We start from the raw sequence: 16,160 nt of genomic DNA, 5'->3' as shown, positions 1-16,160 counted from the left end.
CCCGAAAAGTCGACAACAGTTCATGCTCGTTCCCAAATTTCGACACATGACCATCGGTAAGATTACGCCGCCTTCAGCGCACCCAGCCTTCGAGCCTCCAAAGCATACGCAACCCAACAGACCACCACATGAGCGGTGAAAACAGGTCCCTGACCTGGAAACCCCAAAATTTTCGCGTCATACTTGGTGCCCAAGAACTCAGGATCAAGGAACTTCGCCCCAGGATATAGTGCTGCTGTAACGCCAGTGATCCAGTACAGGCTTCCGACAACCGCAGCAGAGAACATCGAGTCCTTGATCATGGCCTTGGTGAAGGTCATTGACGATAACGCTGGTTTCCAAGTGAAGTATAGCGTGGTCAGACCGAGGACGAGTCCTAAGGACATAGTCTGACCATTGTGGAAGCGAGCGTGAGGTGGCCAGTTGGGGTTGTAGACGTGAGTGTCGTTGAAGTCGGCTAGGTAGGGTGAAACGCTGTTGCTGATGGCGGCGAGGGAGATGAGGATGCGGCCTGCGGTGAGGAAGGGCGTTGTTGACATTGTTGCGGAAATCTAGGAAAGCTCTGGAATCGCTGCTGGTGAAGGTGTGTTTGTTACTTGGGACAAATATCACTACTGGTCAGCAAAAGAAGCAAGCTTAACGCTGAATTACAGACCGACGAGCTTGAGGAAGCCTAGAGTTGGTTAAGCTTCGGTGTCCGGAAACCCGTCCTCTAGGCGTTGTTATCGATAAGCGGACTTGACGTCATCACCGGACTATGCGACCGGTTCACGAAACAAACGAAGGTGTGACAAGCATGGAGGACTATGAGGGTTGTAGGATTGCTCGCTTAGCAGTCTTGAACGACGAGTAGCACATTTTGTTCACTCAGCATGTTCGACACCACTTCACTTCTGCTGACACAGTTCTCGGAACAGTTCACTACATCCCAACCACGACCATCCCTCCATCCAGTCCCGGGTACTAAACCACTGACGGTTGAGGCAGCCGTCCTTCCGCCTCTCTTATACTATGTGGCTCTCTTATTCTTACCACCAGTTGAGACTCCCGGTCTCAATACGACGGTGGTCAAATTGCTCCGCAACACTCTAGCCCTCGTAGCCGGATTTCTCTTCTTCCGTCTACCACTGGTATACCATGTTCCGCAAAGTATAGGCTTGACCTACCAACTCGGACTAGTTGGCTTGTATGGTGGTCTCCGTGTCCTTGATGCATTCATCTCAGCATGGTGGTTCGGCCAGATCCCGAAAAGAGTAACGTACTTCCATCATGCGAGACCCGAGACGCCAAACTACGAACACGGAAACGGCGACGCACTTCAGCAACGCGAATGGACAGGTGGCGGCGTCAAAGATCCATATCATCATTCTGAGAGGGACAACGACAAAAAGAGCAAGTCCAGAGGGACGTCACCTGTCGCGCCTCGAAATGTCAAGCCTGGAACCAAGACAGACGCCATAAACGGCGGAAGCAACGTTTCTGACGATTCCTCTGCACCCAGGGCGACCTCAACAGCAGTGAACACTTCACAATCGACCCTTAACCCTACGGGACCCCGCAGTCAATCAACAACAGCCGAAACAGCCTCCTACTACTTCTCCAAAACCCTCACAGGACCCAAACCAATCCCCGTCTACGAAACCGCCAAAACAGACCCCTCCTACCCAACCACCCTCCTCGACCGTGCCTCCTGGGCCCTAGAACTCGAACTCTCCATGCGCGGCCAAGGCTTCACCTGGACAACAGCCGACGTCCGACATACTCGCAAAACCTGGCTCCCCACAATCGGCAATCGCATCCACAGTATCTTCATGCATGTCCTGCCCATCCAGCTGGGCGCGTGGTACATCATCAGCACTATCTACACACGGTACCTCGCCGCCACCCTCGAAAAGGACGACTACAACCCCTTCGCGACAGCAACACGCGCCTCAGTCGCATACAAAATCACGCGCCAGGGAGAACTCTTCGACAGCTTACCCATTCCAATCCAATTATTGTTGACCATCTCTCTCGGCGCTTTCCTCATGAGCGCATTCAGCCTAGGCCACAGTCTCTTCGCCGTGATGCTCCACCCGCTCTCGCCCTCTCCGCTCGCGTTCTTCCCGCCGCTATATACCACGCGTGTATGGTCGATCACATCCGTGCGCACCTTCTGGTCATTCGGCTGGCATCGGCTGTTCGCACGATTATTCCTAGTCTGGGGCGTCTGGCCCGGCGAATGGCTTGAGCGAAAATTGTTACGGAAGAGCCCGAACCAGCCGGCTGATGTGGGGAAGGTTATCGGCGCGTTTGGATCATCGGCGTTGGTTCATGCGTTCAGTGTGCGTGGTGTGTTGGCGGGACGGTGGAGTGAGGCTGCGGGGGAGATGAGGTTTTTCTTGTTGAACGGGGTGGCGGTTGTGGTTGAGGGGGTGATGTGGAGGTTGGTGAGGATTGGGAGGCGGAGGATGGGGTGGAGGGAGAAAGTGTGGTATGATGTTTGGGTTGGACGGGTGTGGTGGGTTTGTGCTGTTGTTTGGAGTGGGCGGGAGTTTGCGAGGGGGTGGGTTAAGAGTGGGTTGGTGAGGGAGATGGCGTTTCGGTAGGTGTTGTAATACTGTAGTGGTTGTTTGTAGTGCGAATGTAGACATTGTACAAGGAATTCAGCGTGATTCTCACGGCAGCGGCTTCAGCGGCTTGTCACTCATGCCGTACTGTGATGTGTTATGGAGTCTCGGTAGCTCGCTAGGTGCGGTGAGCCTAGGCACGTAGCTTTACAGTATAAAGGAACCTAGGCGACAGATCATCCTGGCGCCCCGGGCAGGCACAGTGGCCCGGAGAACACCGCAACTGCGCCACTGGTGGTGAAACTACACGACTCTCGAGGTGCTCTATCAATTTGTACTACACCTGGTGGCTCGACGCCATTGTAAGAATTACATAGTATACCTTTCCTTATATGTGGAAAAAGCTGACGAGGCAGCAAGCCCGCGGGCGAGCTTGCCAGGAACACTGAGGCGCCGCGGGCATTCGGCAAAGCCCGGAGAAGAGCGCGATCAGTGATTGATGGCTCAGCCTTCGGCTTCGGGGCCCTGGGTGCCTCGTCAGTATTTCCCACACCTGGTGTAGAGAGGGCTTGTAGCTTGTGCGACTTCCAAGTATCTCCTTCCCAGCGTCTTGTTGTTTGTGAAGTTCTTATATTCGATGTTGGTACGATCGTTGAGAGTATTGCCCCATGCTTTCTATGCTAAATCTTTGCCATGGCACGGCTACGAAATCGAAAGTTCAAGAGATTTATACTCGGAATATGCGGCATACAAGATTGAGAATAAATTTGTACGTAAATTAAATGTACCTAGATATGGACTACCCTATCGTATATCGCACGATGCATTACCTGACTCCTGCTATGCAAGTCAAGTCAACAACGCCTCGCTAAGTCTCAAATCCCATCGCGGCCTCAGACCACGTCGACGACCAATATCAGAGCTCCCAAATGGTTCCAAAACGCCACAAAAATATTTTTCGCATCCCTCAAACATTGTCGAGTCGTGAATCTCAAAGCCAGACTTCCCAAACTCCGTGCCTAAAATGTGTAGATCGAAAATCAGAATATTAGGTTTTGGTCCTGCAGCACCAACAGTCTTGCTATGCTTGCTTGCATGGAACAGCCGACTAAGCCGTTGTATGTCGGAAGTGGCCTCTGCCAATTTCGAAGAGTCTATTAGCATTATGTGTTGTTGTTGAGGCGATGAAGAAGACAGAGTGCGAATGAAGCTTTTGCTGGAGAAAGTGAAGTCAAATTCTGTGGCTTGTAGGTATCGTAGTAGGTGCTCGTGCTTAGCAAGTGATGGTGTAATGTATATTGGACCTCCAACCTGGAACTTAGGGGCAGGCGGAACAGACTGAGCTGCAGCCCTTTCAGAAAAGCCAGCAACCGCAGAAAATGCAGCTGATGCGTGAGTCTGTATCCCGGTTGATTCAGAGCGCCTCTCATGAAGGGCTGGAGTTTCTGCAACCTGCACGCCTTTCTCTGCAGCCTCTGCAGTAGACGGTGGTGTTGGTAGTTGAGCTGCTGCTGGAATGTTGCCAACCGTGGGTGCGTTTGTGAAGTTTAATTCCTGCTGTCGAGGAGGTCTTATGGTTTGAGTAGCTGTTTTGTCGGATTTTTTTATAACCGTTCTTGGCGGCAGGGCGCCTCGAGTGTTCAGATGGGTACCTGTGATATCAGACAACGCCCGGTCTGGTTCAGGTCCACAGACATCGATAATAGCACGGAATCCCACGCGCTTCTTCTTGCGCGTTGGACTTGTCATTGGACTTTCTTCAGAAGTGTCGGATTTGCGCTTTATCACCGAAGCAGATCGAGCTGTGGATAGAGGCGAGACCGTTGAATGTGAACGTCTGCTAGGAGTCTGCGGTGCACTGCTCGGATATCGATGCTGAAACTCGTCCGGTGTCAGCTCATCCGAGTCGATCCGCACAAGTAACGGCGATTGCTGCGTGCTGGCTCGTCGTGCTCCGGCGGGTGTAAGGCTCGCGGTGGTTGCGCTGTGCAAAGTCTTTGCAGGGCTAGTGCCCTGTGACTTATTCACGACATACTTGGATGCAGGATCAGCAGCTAGTAGTCTTTCGATCCATTCGGCATCCTCTTGAGAAGCATTCTCAGCATCCTCTTTCAAGCTCTTTTGAGCCATATCTTGTAGTTCATCGAAGCTGACGGTATCTGCTACATCACGGTCTCTGTGCAGCTTGATTTTTGCGCCGACTCGTCTTGGAAAGCGCAGAGTGTAATAATCGACTGTCTGCGGACGTTCGTAGCCCGCACCCATGATTTCAACGACCATTGGCTTCGTAAATACCTCTGACGGCAAGGGTAGGTCCTTCCGTGGATGGCTGATTGTCATAAACTGCGTATCAGAAGCGAAATTCTGTTCGACGAGCTTTCCTTCTGTGTTCAATGCAACTATATCTTGCTTTGATAGGCTGCCGATACCGAGACAGTCAACAATCTTGAACGATGGCCGCGCATCGAACCTGCGGACCTCTTCCTTGTTGAGTAAGCACGCCACATAAAAGCTCGTCCATGACAATCGACCTGATTGCAACGAAATCTCGTCCCTTGGATCGCGGCGGCCGCCGACAATGCATAAGTCAGCAGTATCACCGAGTCCTGCAATGTAGTCCTTCTTCAGCTTGATGCCTCTCATACCCTCTTTCCAGGAGAAATATGGATCATCCAGACCTTTCAGCACGAAGCCTTCCCACCTTCTTCTGATGGCGACACCGAATACTTCGCGAAGCATCTCTGATGCCCGGCTCGACTTGAAGTCGATAATCTGACGCTCGACAAGCTGAGAAGTGCCTTCGATACGTGTGACAAGTGCTTTTAGATGCGCTCGTCTGTTGCTGTGCGACTCGTTGATCATCAATTTGTCGTCTAGCATCAGCACATCGAAGAAAGCGATCATCGCATGTTCGCCACTCTTCTTCGGCGAATCTGCCTCTGTACCAATACGCCTACCACCGTGCCGAACGTGTTTGCGAACATGGTAGAATGGCAAGATGGTTCTGTGGACCATCGAGTACACAAGTAGTTCTCCTTCCAGTATCGCACGTTCTTTAATCTTGCATTCCGGTCTGCCAAGCTTCAATCCGGCATTGATAGCAGAATGCAAGACAAGGCGATCCTGCGTTGAGTCCTTGCCACTTTTGGAGAAGATCTGGATACAATTCGGACCTTTGGAAATGTCGATGTGGATTTGACAATACTCCCCGTCGTACTTGCGCTCAACACTCATTGTGCGAGAGCTGGCCGTCTTGGTACAGTGCTTGATACTCCTGGCTTTGTCAAAAGGCTGCCTGCGTATCATCACTCCAAGTTGAGGCGTGATTTCCTTGACGACGATCGGCATCAATGCGGCCTGATAGTCTCTCGATGGACGAGGAGGCAAAGAAGCGATCGTTGGGCGCGCGAGTGTCTCAACGACAGCCTCGAAGGAGTTTTGCATCGCGAGGAGTTTCGGTAGCATGAAGTGAAAGCCATAGAGAGCAGCGTACTCCGGTATCTCTACCGAAGAGTATGACTTCAGTATCATCCGAGCGAGCCATTTCGCTTCTGTACCTTGGAGTCTGCGGATGATAGGTGCCAGGATGTCACAAGGCGCCTTGCCGTTCGCCTGAGCCTTGATAGCTGGGGATGAAGATAGTGTGTTCGCAGCTATCTGAGTCAAGGCATTGTCGATCTCCTCAAGAGTAACTTCATTGGTAGCGGTCGGGTGTGGAAACTCGCTTTCAGCCATGACTCTCTCGACGCAGGTCGGAAAGTCTGGTCCTCCAGGCTCCTCCCATGACTGCAGAAGTCGAAGCCGGCTGGCACCGACTCCGAGTACTCGCCCGAATATCTGACTTAGGCGCTTCGGCTGGAGATTGTATGTGCGATCGGGCCTTCGCTCAGGCAAGAGCGCTGAGAGAAAAGCTACAGCTGAAGGTCCGGCCCTGCTGATCTCGTCGTTGTACTTGTTATACCAAGCTGCAACAGTGCGATGACTTGGATCATCCTGCTTGGAGTATGTTGCGCGCTGTTGATATTTCTGTCGCTGCAGTTCATCTAAGAGTTCGCACAGTTGACAGAATTTGAACGGCATCAGTGCAGCAGAGCTACTTCCTACTTCGCATATCAAGAGCAACTGCGTCCTGCAAAACGCCGTATTGGACTAGATGCTGCGCCCAAGAATAGCATCGTGTTTACTCTTTGTGAGTACAATGGAAGATTCAGGGTTGTGCTCGTGTGGAGACTTCCTCTCACGCGTTTGATTGCACTTGCTTCACGTGGTCACGTGCTATGATCGATCAGGTTGATGTCCTTTGTCAAGGCGTCACGTCCTCATACTCCGAGAATCATCCTAAATGCTTAGTGGTCATCTCAGTAAGTCCACTGATTCCAGCATCACATAGATTGCAGCGAGCAGAACAGGACGAATCATTAATAATTAACAAACTTATCTGTGGTCGTGATCATCCAGAAAGGGGAAAGGTGAGGGGAGTGTTAGCGCAACCACGGTCAAGACTCGGACGGAAGTCCCCCGCACAGTTGTTCCACGAGATTGAGCTTCACCAAAGGCAAGAGCAATGAAGCTGTTACCTGCAATTGGTCACAGCAGCTAAGAACGCGGAGTTGCACCGACGAAGGCAGTCCAAGCAAGATGCGCACCAAGTCCGTGTCTGCCGCTCGCTGTTCCGTGACCTCGGGTAGCTCGAGACCTAGGCACTTCAAGAGGAGAGATATAAGCATCACATCTCGACCACCCTTGTCCAATTGAGCTTCGACAGTAGTCAAACAACTATAATATTGTATACCTTGAACCGGGACTACCCTTTGCCAAACAGTAATCCAACAACATGCCTGATCGTATGAAGGGAAAAGTCGCAATCGTGACAGGAGGGGCTAGCGGGTTTGGAAAAGGGATTGCGACAACCTTTCAAACAGAGGGCGGCTCTGTTGTCATCACCGATCTGAGCGAGGACACAGGCTCTGCTGTTGCTAAAGAGATCGGCGCCACTTTTGTACGAGCAGATGTCACAAAAAGAGACGACTGGGAGAAGGTGCTCAAGCAGACACTCGAATCCTATGGAAGGCTGGATGTGGTAATAAACAACGCCGGCACGACTTACGCAAACAAGGTGAGACCGAATGGTGTGCAGAGCCTCTGGTTGCTTCCGATGATGCTGACTTAGGTTTCTCCAGCCCACCGAAACCGTGACCGACCAAGACTTCGATTTAGTGTTCAACGTCAACGTCAGATCCATCTACCTCTCGACCAATGTCATCCTGCCATATTTCTTGAAGGAAGGTATCAAAGGCTCTTTCGTCAACATCGCCTCAACCGCTGGTATCCGGCCACGGCCCGGACTAGCTTGGTATAATGCTTCAAAGGCCGCGGTGATCAACGCTACCAAGACTATGGCCGTGGAATATGGTCCGAAGGGCATCCGATTCAATTCTGTCTGCCCTGTGTTCGCTTCTGGAACAGGCCTGTAAGTTTGCACTTCCTTCCCCACAAAGGCACTGTTGATATCTGACTTTTGCAGGAGCTCGAAATTCCTTGGCAAGGATGATAACGAGGCCAACAGAGCTGGGTTTGTCGCCACTGTTCCCCTAGGAAGGTCGAGCACACCCCAAGACATTGCCAATGCTTGCTTGTATCTGTCTGGGGATGAAGGCTCGTTCATCACAGGAATTTCTCTGGAGGTTGATGGCGGACGTTGTGTATAGGCAGATAATGCCTGAGGGCACCTGCCATATCCTGACACAATACAAGCATTCTAAAGCCGTTGTTTCCTTCCACGGAGCAAGCGCCGGAATTTGCCCCGCCACTTGGGTAACTTTCATGCATCTGAGAGTCAACAGCACATGTGAATTGAACATCAAGCTGTAGACATGAACGCCTGGTCGCAGCGGCGTGTAAATTAGTACGGAAAACACTGGCCATAACCAGAAGGTGCTGGAACTGCCATAAGTGTGTATCCACAACGAGCCGTACGTTGTCGTGACCAGTATGAGAGCCACCAAGCCTATCATGGTGAGCACATGTACGTTTGGAAAGATGTCCTTTTAAGACATGCAGATGTCACGACCACAACATACCATACAGCGCGTCCTCAAGCAGGCTCTCAACGACGCTCTTCAGCGTAGCCTCGGATGTCATTTTGCGCGCATCAGGTTATTGCGTGCGATCGACTAGCCTCTGTCGATATACGACCTTGGTGTGATGGGATGCCAACAATGTGCGGCCTCATACCATGTATAAGCCTCTCTGATACGGAGACACCCGCTTTCTAGCTATGGAAGAGTGGTCATGAAAGCGCAGCATGTGATCATCCTCATCCGGGTATGCTGAGTCTTTGTGATGGCACGATGGGCATTCACGTAGCACGTATGCAAATTCGGCAACAATTTGCTGACACGTAACACAGTTGGGGTCGATCGCATAACTGCAGCATCTGTCAGCTTGCGCGCCGGACTCCAATCATGATCTCTTTGGTCCACCCTTGTGTAACAGACGACAAGCGTGCGATTTCTGGAAGATATCGAAAAGAGCCACGGACGATCATCCATGCTGCAGATGAAGACAGATTTTACCACTGCTTGTCTCAAGGAGGGAGTGGTAGACATGACGAAGCTGTGCTTTGAAAGCCCATTGGAAGTCATCCACGGCTGCTTGCATCCGGGAGGCAAAAGCTTCTTGCGATACCGAGTCCTCGAGCTTGTACGCGGGCCCTCGAAGCTCCAACGCGCAGATTGTCAGCCTTGTAACTCAAAAACAAGGTGCCGCTAACACAGCTATGGTAGCTGGGAAGATCCGTGTTCTCCAACGTTCTTTGCGGAACATTATATTAACAACCTGGATGGCAACAACATGTAAACTTCGGCAAAGACCACAAAGGATTGGTGGTGGTTACTAGAACAACATTAGCACTTGTGATCTCAGATTCACCGGCTTCGGGGGGTGTAATGGAAGTTAATGCCTTCAGCTTCAATGAGGTCGACCATGTTTGTGACTTGCCATCGCGATGAGAAGAATCTTTCATCTGATTTGACCTTGGTAACAACTAACAACCATCTCTAATGTAGCTTTTCGTGTTTGTCGAGTTGATCGCTACTCAAAAACTGTTGGTCCATGCTTGAGAAGGCCTCCAAGGTTAGAGCACAGCATCTTGGATGACAACAGGTCGCGCTCAGACATCGTGCATAAAGCTACCTAGCTGATGGCGAACGTTTTCAGTTCGTTAGCTTCCAGATGAGCTTGGGGAGTCCCTCATCTGCGACAAACGGCTTTTCTTGAGATGAACGTTAAAAAAGCTAAAACCATCATTTCACAGTATCCGCAGAAATTGCGTCCAAGTACACGTGAGCAGCGCAGGGTACGAGGATGGTGTGTGCATCAACGTGGTTGACAGATGCTGCATGACCTCGAGCATACCAAGGAATTTTCAGAACCATAATATCGTGAATGGCAAGATGATCCGGGTCTAAGAGTGCGGAGTAAAATCTAAGCAAGGTCTAAAGGTGAACAGTTCTGTCTGGTGGTCTGATCACAATCTAAAAAGCCACAAGTCTTCCAATGACAAATTCCCCTTGAAGCCGTTGCTTTCTGGTGATGTACGCTACTCGTACAGTGTAGTCGACATTCATTGTGTAGGTAGGCAATGCTGCAAAGAGAGGAGTTCATGATCCTTGATCACTCCCTGGCGTACTCAGACCACGGGCGAAGCCGAACATCGGATCATACCACCTGTCAGAAACCCTAACTTCGTGAACATGTGTTGGTCCAAAAGTGCATTTCTGAGAGTGGAAAGTTCGAAGCAAGATTCGGGTACCTTAACGGGACCACAAAATATTGAGACCAGCAGCCGCCAGTGATCCCCATGCCACAGTAGCGTTCGTCTGTCGCGTAAAGCTGACCATTTGCCTGGCATTGCAGCTTCGGTACGTACGCGAAAGACAGCACTAACGCCAGAATCTGCCTAGATCATGGTGCTACTGAAGCGAGTCATGCAGCCACTCCCACTTAGTCCACTCAGACCCAAGCTATCCGTGTGCCAACCATGTCGCAGTTTTCGGTGGGCCTTCTCGGGCGTTGTGCGGCGGTGCCAGGAACTTCCCAAGAGTCGTTGCTCGCTTCTCTCCTCCTGGCTCGCATCGTCCTGCGCTGCTCCTCTATCTATCCACTGCCCTCACTTTCAGCTCCAGACTTTTCAACCTTACGACTCCCTCTCCTACCTCTCCCTCAGTCGCCTACCGTCAACAATACCTGCGGCTTCTACCACTCCATCGCGTCAAGTTGAATATCTGGTCGTGCTCGTCTTTTCCGAACCAATCATTAATTTGCCCGGCAACTTCAGGATCGTTTGTCGACTTCGAAACAACAATCCACTGCGCAGAGGTCCCGTATACCTAGGACAATTTTCGACCGGAAACACTACGATCCCAGGCGATTATCGATACAGCGCAATAGTAGGAGAGTCAAAACGTTTGCGGAAAAGTGCATTTCGATTCGTGTTGTGCTCATTCGTGTTATTTCGTCAAATAACGTTCGTGGTCATTGGATCTCCCGCACGAAAAGCCTGGAAGAGCGTGCAGACAACGGTGTCAACGGTAGCAGTACACCTTTGGGACCGACCTCAAATTCTCGCTGGTAGACAGGATTATTCTGGTTGCCGGATTGACATCATTACCAACTCTGTCCTGGAATTGTCTTCTGGATTACTGTGGACTTTGCTTCCTTTCTCAGTAAGGTCTCGAGCAGAACTGTTGCTGGAAAAGTTTCTTGGATCTCGTAAAGGTGAGTTGTTCAGCATGTGCATTTATGACTTTGAGGCTCTTTTGCGTCTGGGTCGCGATTTATGCTTTGGGAATACTACCCTTAGCGCACCCCAGCTCCTGCCTCTTTCAACCTTGGATCGCAATCGTCACAACGAAGGCATGCGCGGTACCAGAAGGAGCATGTTTACGTTCCTGGAGAAACCACTTCCTGCATTGCCATGGTCGATCGGTCCCAGAGGATGTTAAGACCGTGCGCTCTTCGTTCTCATACCCAGTTCTGCATCTTTCCAAAAGACTGTTTTGCATTTCTACTCTGCTGTAGCTGGCTATTGATATCATTGTAATCGACATGTCGTCGCACCGATATGAGACTCGAGAGCAGAGCCAACTTCGAGCATATGCTAAAAAACATGTTCCTAGGCCTTACGAACCTCCGCTCATTGCACCGCGACTAGCTGAAGGTGCCAACGACGAGCAGCTGCCTTCTCTGCAAGATCTGCAGTTGCTGAAGGAAGGACGCGGAGTCAACCCCCCTCCTCCGGACCAGCTACCCGCAGATACCGATATTGTCTTTGATGGTCGTGTGTTGAAAGAATATACGATCAACAGAAAGACCTTCGTCATGCAGACCGTCGAACATGAACGACGGTGGCTTCACCACCGGACAACTTCCGGCAACCGGCGGCTGACCTACGATCTTGAGGTCGCTCAAGGCCCACAGCGCGCTCGTGCTTGCGGCAGTGGACCACGATGTAAGTAGATTATCCTGGCACAGTTTACGGTGGCTAACGTCTGGCAGCATCTGCTGATCGTCGTCCTGTTGATCCACCACCTGTAGTCAGGCTTCGTGTTCTGGAAGGGGACAACGATATCACTGCCTTCTACGAGGCCACTTTCATGCTCTTTGCTAGTTTAGAGCATTCCCGGCCTGTCGCAAAGGGCACGATGTACAACACCAGTCACTGCCCAGTGCTGACAGGTGTTACTTGCGCGGGAGCGGCATATCTCACTCAGCCAAGCACTGCTGCGTACTTCATTTTTCCGGACCTCTCAGTCAGACACGAAGGATGGTATCGGATCAAGTTTCACCTATTCGAGCAGACCAAACGGAGAGAAGATTTTGACATGGGACGGGTAATTCCTAACCCTGTTGAAGGTTCAGGACAAGAAACTCCCCCGAACGACCAGGAGATGATGATCAACATGACTTTCGTATACTCCGAACCATTCCAAGTTTACAGCGCAAAGAAGTTCCCTGGCCTCGGGCAGAGTACCGAACTAAGCCAGATCGTTGCCAAGCAGGGATGTCGTGTCAGGATACGCAGGGAAGTCCGGCAGCGAAAAGGCGAGACCAAGATGGGCAAGAAGGAAGAGGAGCAGCGAGATATTCGTGCCCAAAGCCATGATCGTGTTGGCAGTATCGAAAGTCAAGGCTACTATGGTCAGCCTGGTCCACTCGACTCACGCAGACCCTCAATGGACAGCCAAAGTTACGGCCCGTCTAGACAGCCATCATATGCTCAACCCACGATGCCTAGCCCCACCACTGCCTACCATTCGAACCAGTATCGACGGCCGAGCCATTATGATCTACCCGGTGGATCTGCACATTACGTTGCAGAGCCAGAGGAGATGTCTAACCAATCCTATCGGCCACCATATATGCCTCCACGGAACATTACCATGGGACCTCCGATGCCTCGAACTAGCTATGCTCCCATCTCACCAGCACCTGCCGCTCCGCCGCCGAGACTCCCATCAATAGAGTTGATTACCAACCCGACACCGCCCGTCAGGCCAGAAGGTGGTCTCTACAACCTCGCCTCTCCCACTGCCCAGAAACGTGGGTACTCTCGGTCTTCAGAAGAGCGAAACACTGTTCTCAAGGATGGCGCTCGGCCACAACTCACGCCTTCTTCACGACAAGCTAAAGCCACTGGCGTAGAACAGTTTGGCAACGGCTATCCACTCGCTTCAGGAACTGACACTATCGAAGCCGACAACGGCAGTGAGGATGGGGAGGGAAGCGACAGTGACAGCTTCGATGAGCTACTAAGTGTCAAGAATCCTACCATGTACAGGCGAGCCACTGGGAAGTACTCGAGAGTCCCGCAGCTACCATACGGCCAAGGTCGTCTGCCATGAAACCTTGCTACTCAGACACCCTGTCTACTTTTAGATTGCCATAACCAACAGTGACCGAAATGGCTTGATATCATGCGGCCCGCCACACCGCAATGCGTTCATCAGCTTTGGGCATCAACTCAAATCAAATCATCCGTGCCCATCACGGTTCGGACATCGACGATGGTCTGAGTCATTATAAACGCGTACTCTGGGCACTCTTGCAGCCAATGCAAGCTCCGAGCTTGATTTCTGTGCAAGGCAAGATAGCTTCTCAACACACACCGTCCTTTGGGACATCTTTTCTATGTTCGTTGGTTTTTTGAGCTGGGGAGTTTGTGGGCAAGGCGAGGCGTTCCGGCCGCACATCACATGGTTGTGGCGGCACTGAATGTTGCTGGGACTTCCGATGATTTCCAAGCCCGACGTTTTGGAGTGGTAGTAGTCGGATGAGATCGGATTTATAGGCTTGGATCATCTTCATGTTGATATACCCTCCTTCAATTTCCTTGTGTCATATTTCAAAGAAGCAGGTCCGGTACGGCAGTGCGCTGCTAGTGGTCTTTGAGGTTGGGTATCTGGCGGGGACGTCTTGGATACACACAGTTAGTTGCGATGGCTGGCTATAACGTTGGCAGACGATCGTGGGAGAGGGTCTATGCATCTGAAATAGCTACCAGCTCTAAGCTGGCCAATATATATATGATATAGCAAAGACATCAAAAGTGTTGCCATTACGCGTGCTACATGTTGTCTGTCTGAAAACGGACGTCCGCATGAGGTTCAAGGAGCTTGCACCCCGGTATCTCGCGCTCCGCTCGGAATATTAACGTGGCCTCGTCAAGGCGTGTAAGCATAAGTAATCACGATTGGCGTGCGCCCCAGAGATATGATGGAAGTCTAACAGATGTCCCGCAGGTTCGCAAACTCGCCTTAATATGTCGATTAATGTTTCTCTAGTTAGTTCTCTAGAGGATGCTGGCGTGCCCCCGGAACTGAGGCAAGCGGTCAGCTTGAATTTCCGCGTGGAGCTCGCGCAAGTCACTTATTTTCCGAGTCCATCAATGCATCGCATCGAAAGCCAACGGGCGCAGCCCTGGAGTATGGAGTACCCGAGCTACGTTCTCAGTGGGTGTGGGAGAATATCATCGATGGTCGAATCCTGTCAATCAATACTGTCTCCGCGCGGAATATCAACGTGGCCGCACAAGCAACAAGGTCATGGACTGGCGTACTCCCTAGATGCGAGATTGGATACTTACAGACGTTCCGCAAATTCGTGAACCGACGTTAATATACCGACTGACGTCTCTCTGGTAATCTCCCTTTGTACGGTACTGGCGTGCCCCCCAGTATTGACGTGAGCGGCCAGCTTGATATTCCGCGTGGAGACAGTAAGATTGTGAATCATTCATGCCCATCAGACCAAAAACGTACTAACTGATCCTACGCCGTATTTTCAATGTGCATGCTAAGCTATATTCCTCCCACTTCTTCATTCCTTAATTTCTCCATCCTCAAGGACATCCGGCATACAGAGACAAAACTCGAACGAATCCCATGCCAGATCAGTCTGCGGCATTGCGCCTGACAACCATGCATCCGCCCATTTGTCCATCTTCAGAAGTGCCTGCTCGATTCTGTTGCCGAAGTCAAGCGGGTCCCGCTTACGTTGGGGAGAAGGCTGGATGGCACCGGTCATCTCGTCGTCTCGATGTTGTGACGCACTCCAAGGCCCCCCATTGAGTTTCTTCTGCGGCGATCCATCTTCCACCCTCTCAGCATCGAACTTGCATTTCCGCACTTGCGCGGCAACCATCGCATTGTTACATAGAGCTGGCTCTTCGATAGAAACTATAGCGGCACGGATGATCTTTAAATCCTCCTTTTCGGTTCCCGCCTTGTACAGCGTAGGCACATTCATACCGCATTTCTCCTTGCAACCGTCGTCTACGACGGCATGCAGGAGTTCGAGAAGCGTGCGTTCGACGAGCGAATTGTCTCTGCGATCGGGCAGGGGTCGCTGCTGCATACTGTGGACTTTTCTGACGAGCTCAGCGAGGACAAAGCTTGAATCTGGCTCATCATATCGTACGGGCAGTTTTCCACTCTTTGCATTGTAGTTTGGACGTACGCGTTTGGGGTTCAGAGAAAGGATTTTGGCAGCTTTGGCGATTGCGTCGGTCCAGGCTCCCGATCGTGGTTTACGAAATGGCGGGATTGGTTGTGGTGGGGGTTGTCGTTGTTGCGGCCAGGGTTTACCTGGCCAGGGCTTCACTGTTTGAAGGTCAAGGACTCGTGTATCTTGAGGAGCTGTTGGGACCCATGAGGAGGCCATGATGAGATGCTTGGGTTAGTCGTGGTGGTACAGCGGGCAGTGGGATGTTGTTGTTTGTTTTGGTAGAGCTGAGCAGCATGTTCGAGCCGTGGCACGTGTTGAAGTCAATGTGAGGTCATCGTCGAGGGAGCATTGTGTTTGAAGCACGCTGGAGGGCACCGGGATTTCACTTACTGCTTAGATGCAACGTGCAGTGCATTACATTGCATGGGTCTTCTTGTGAGAGGGACCGACGTCGTGCCCCGTCGACGCCAGCCCAGTCATGGTAGTGCATTGGTAGACGGCTTACACATATGTAGACGGCTTCAGACTTGCAGCTGTTGTTGATTAAACCCTCGAGTGTATACTGGCGCTATGAACGGACGTCCAACAGCGAAAGCTCAAGTCAGT

The 16,160-nt window shown here is 51.4% G+C and overlaps 6 protein-coding genes across 6 annotated transcripts; 3 read left to right on the top strand and 3 right to left on the bottom strand.

Annotated features, from left to right (window-relative positions):
- Positions 1–62: 62 nt before the first annotated feature.
- PMZ80_010493 (uncharacterized protein) lies at positions 63–539 on the bottom strand (the record flags this gene model as incomplete). The annotated part of the gene is made up of 1 exon (XM_064878882.1): positions 63–539. One exon carries the CDS (start codon positions 537–539, stop codon positions 63–65), a length of 477 nt encoding a protein of 158 aa, XP_064725283.1.
- Positions 540–872: 333 nt separating this feature from the next.
- PMZ80_010492 (uncharacterized protein) lies at positions 873–2,588 on the top strand (the record flags this gene model as incomplete). Its single annotated transcript, XM_064878881.1, has 1 exon — positions 873–2,588. The coding sequence occupies one exon, from the start codon at positions 873–875 to the stop codon at positions 2,586–2,588; it is 1,716 nt and encodes a 571-aa protein (XP_064725282.1).
- Positions 2,589–3,398: 810 nt separating this feature from the next.
- Positions 3,399–6,629, bottom strand: PMZ80_010491 (uncharacterized protein; the record flags this gene model as incomplete). The annotated part of the gene is made up of 1 exon (XM_064878880.1): positions 3,399–6,629. The coding sequence occupies one exon, from the start codon at positions 6,627–6,629 to the stop codon at positions 3,399–3,401; it is 3,231 nt and encodes a 1,076-aa protein (XP_064725281.1).
- A 754-nt stretch (positions 6,630–7,383) lies between these two features.
- On the top strand, positions 7,384–8,257 carry PMZ80_010490 (uncharacterized protein; the record flags this gene model as incomplete). The annotated part of the gene is made up of 3 exons (XM_064878879.1): positions 7,384–7,665; positions 7,730–8,019; positions 8,074–8,257. 3 exons carry the CDS (start codon positions 7,384–7,386, stop codon positions 8,255–8,257), a joined length of 756 nt encoding a protein of 251 aa, XP_064725280.1.
- A 3,400-nt stretch (positions 8,258–11,657) lies between these two features.
- PMZ80_010489 (uncharacterized protein) lies at positions 11,658–13,453 on the top strand (the record flags this gene model as incomplete). The annotated part of the gene is made up of 2 exons (XM_064878878.1): positions 11,658–12,060; positions 12,108–13,453. The coding sequence occupies 2 exons, from the start codon at positions 11,658–11,660 to the stop codon at positions 13,451–13,453; spliced, it is 1,749 nt and encodes a 582-aa protein (XP_064725279.1).
- A 1,474-nt stretch (positions 13,454–14,927) lies between these two features.
- On the bottom strand, positions 14,928–15,770 carry PMZ80_010488 (uncharacterized protein; the record flags this gene model as incomplete). The annotated part of the gene is made up of 1 exon (XM_064878877.1): positions 14,928–15,770. The coding sequence occupies one exon, from the start codon at positions 15,768–15,770 to the stop codon at positions 14,928–14,930; it is 843 nt and encodes a 280-aa protein (XP_064725278.1).
- Positions 15,771–16,160: the final 390 nt, after the last annotated feature.

The sequence above is a fragment of the Knufia obscura genome (genome assembly GCF_036327395.1).
Source record: "Knufia obscura strain CCFEE 5817 isolate CBS 148926 chromosome Unknown scaffold_18, whole genome shotgun sequence".
Classification (NCBI taxonomy): domain Eukaryota; kingdom Fungi; phylum Ascomycota; class Eurotiomycetes; order Chaetothyriales; family Trichomeriaceae; genus Knufia; species Knufia obscura.
The sequence above is the reverse complement of the archived record's forward strand: the minus strand, read 5'-3'. Positions and strand labels throughout refer to the sequence as shown.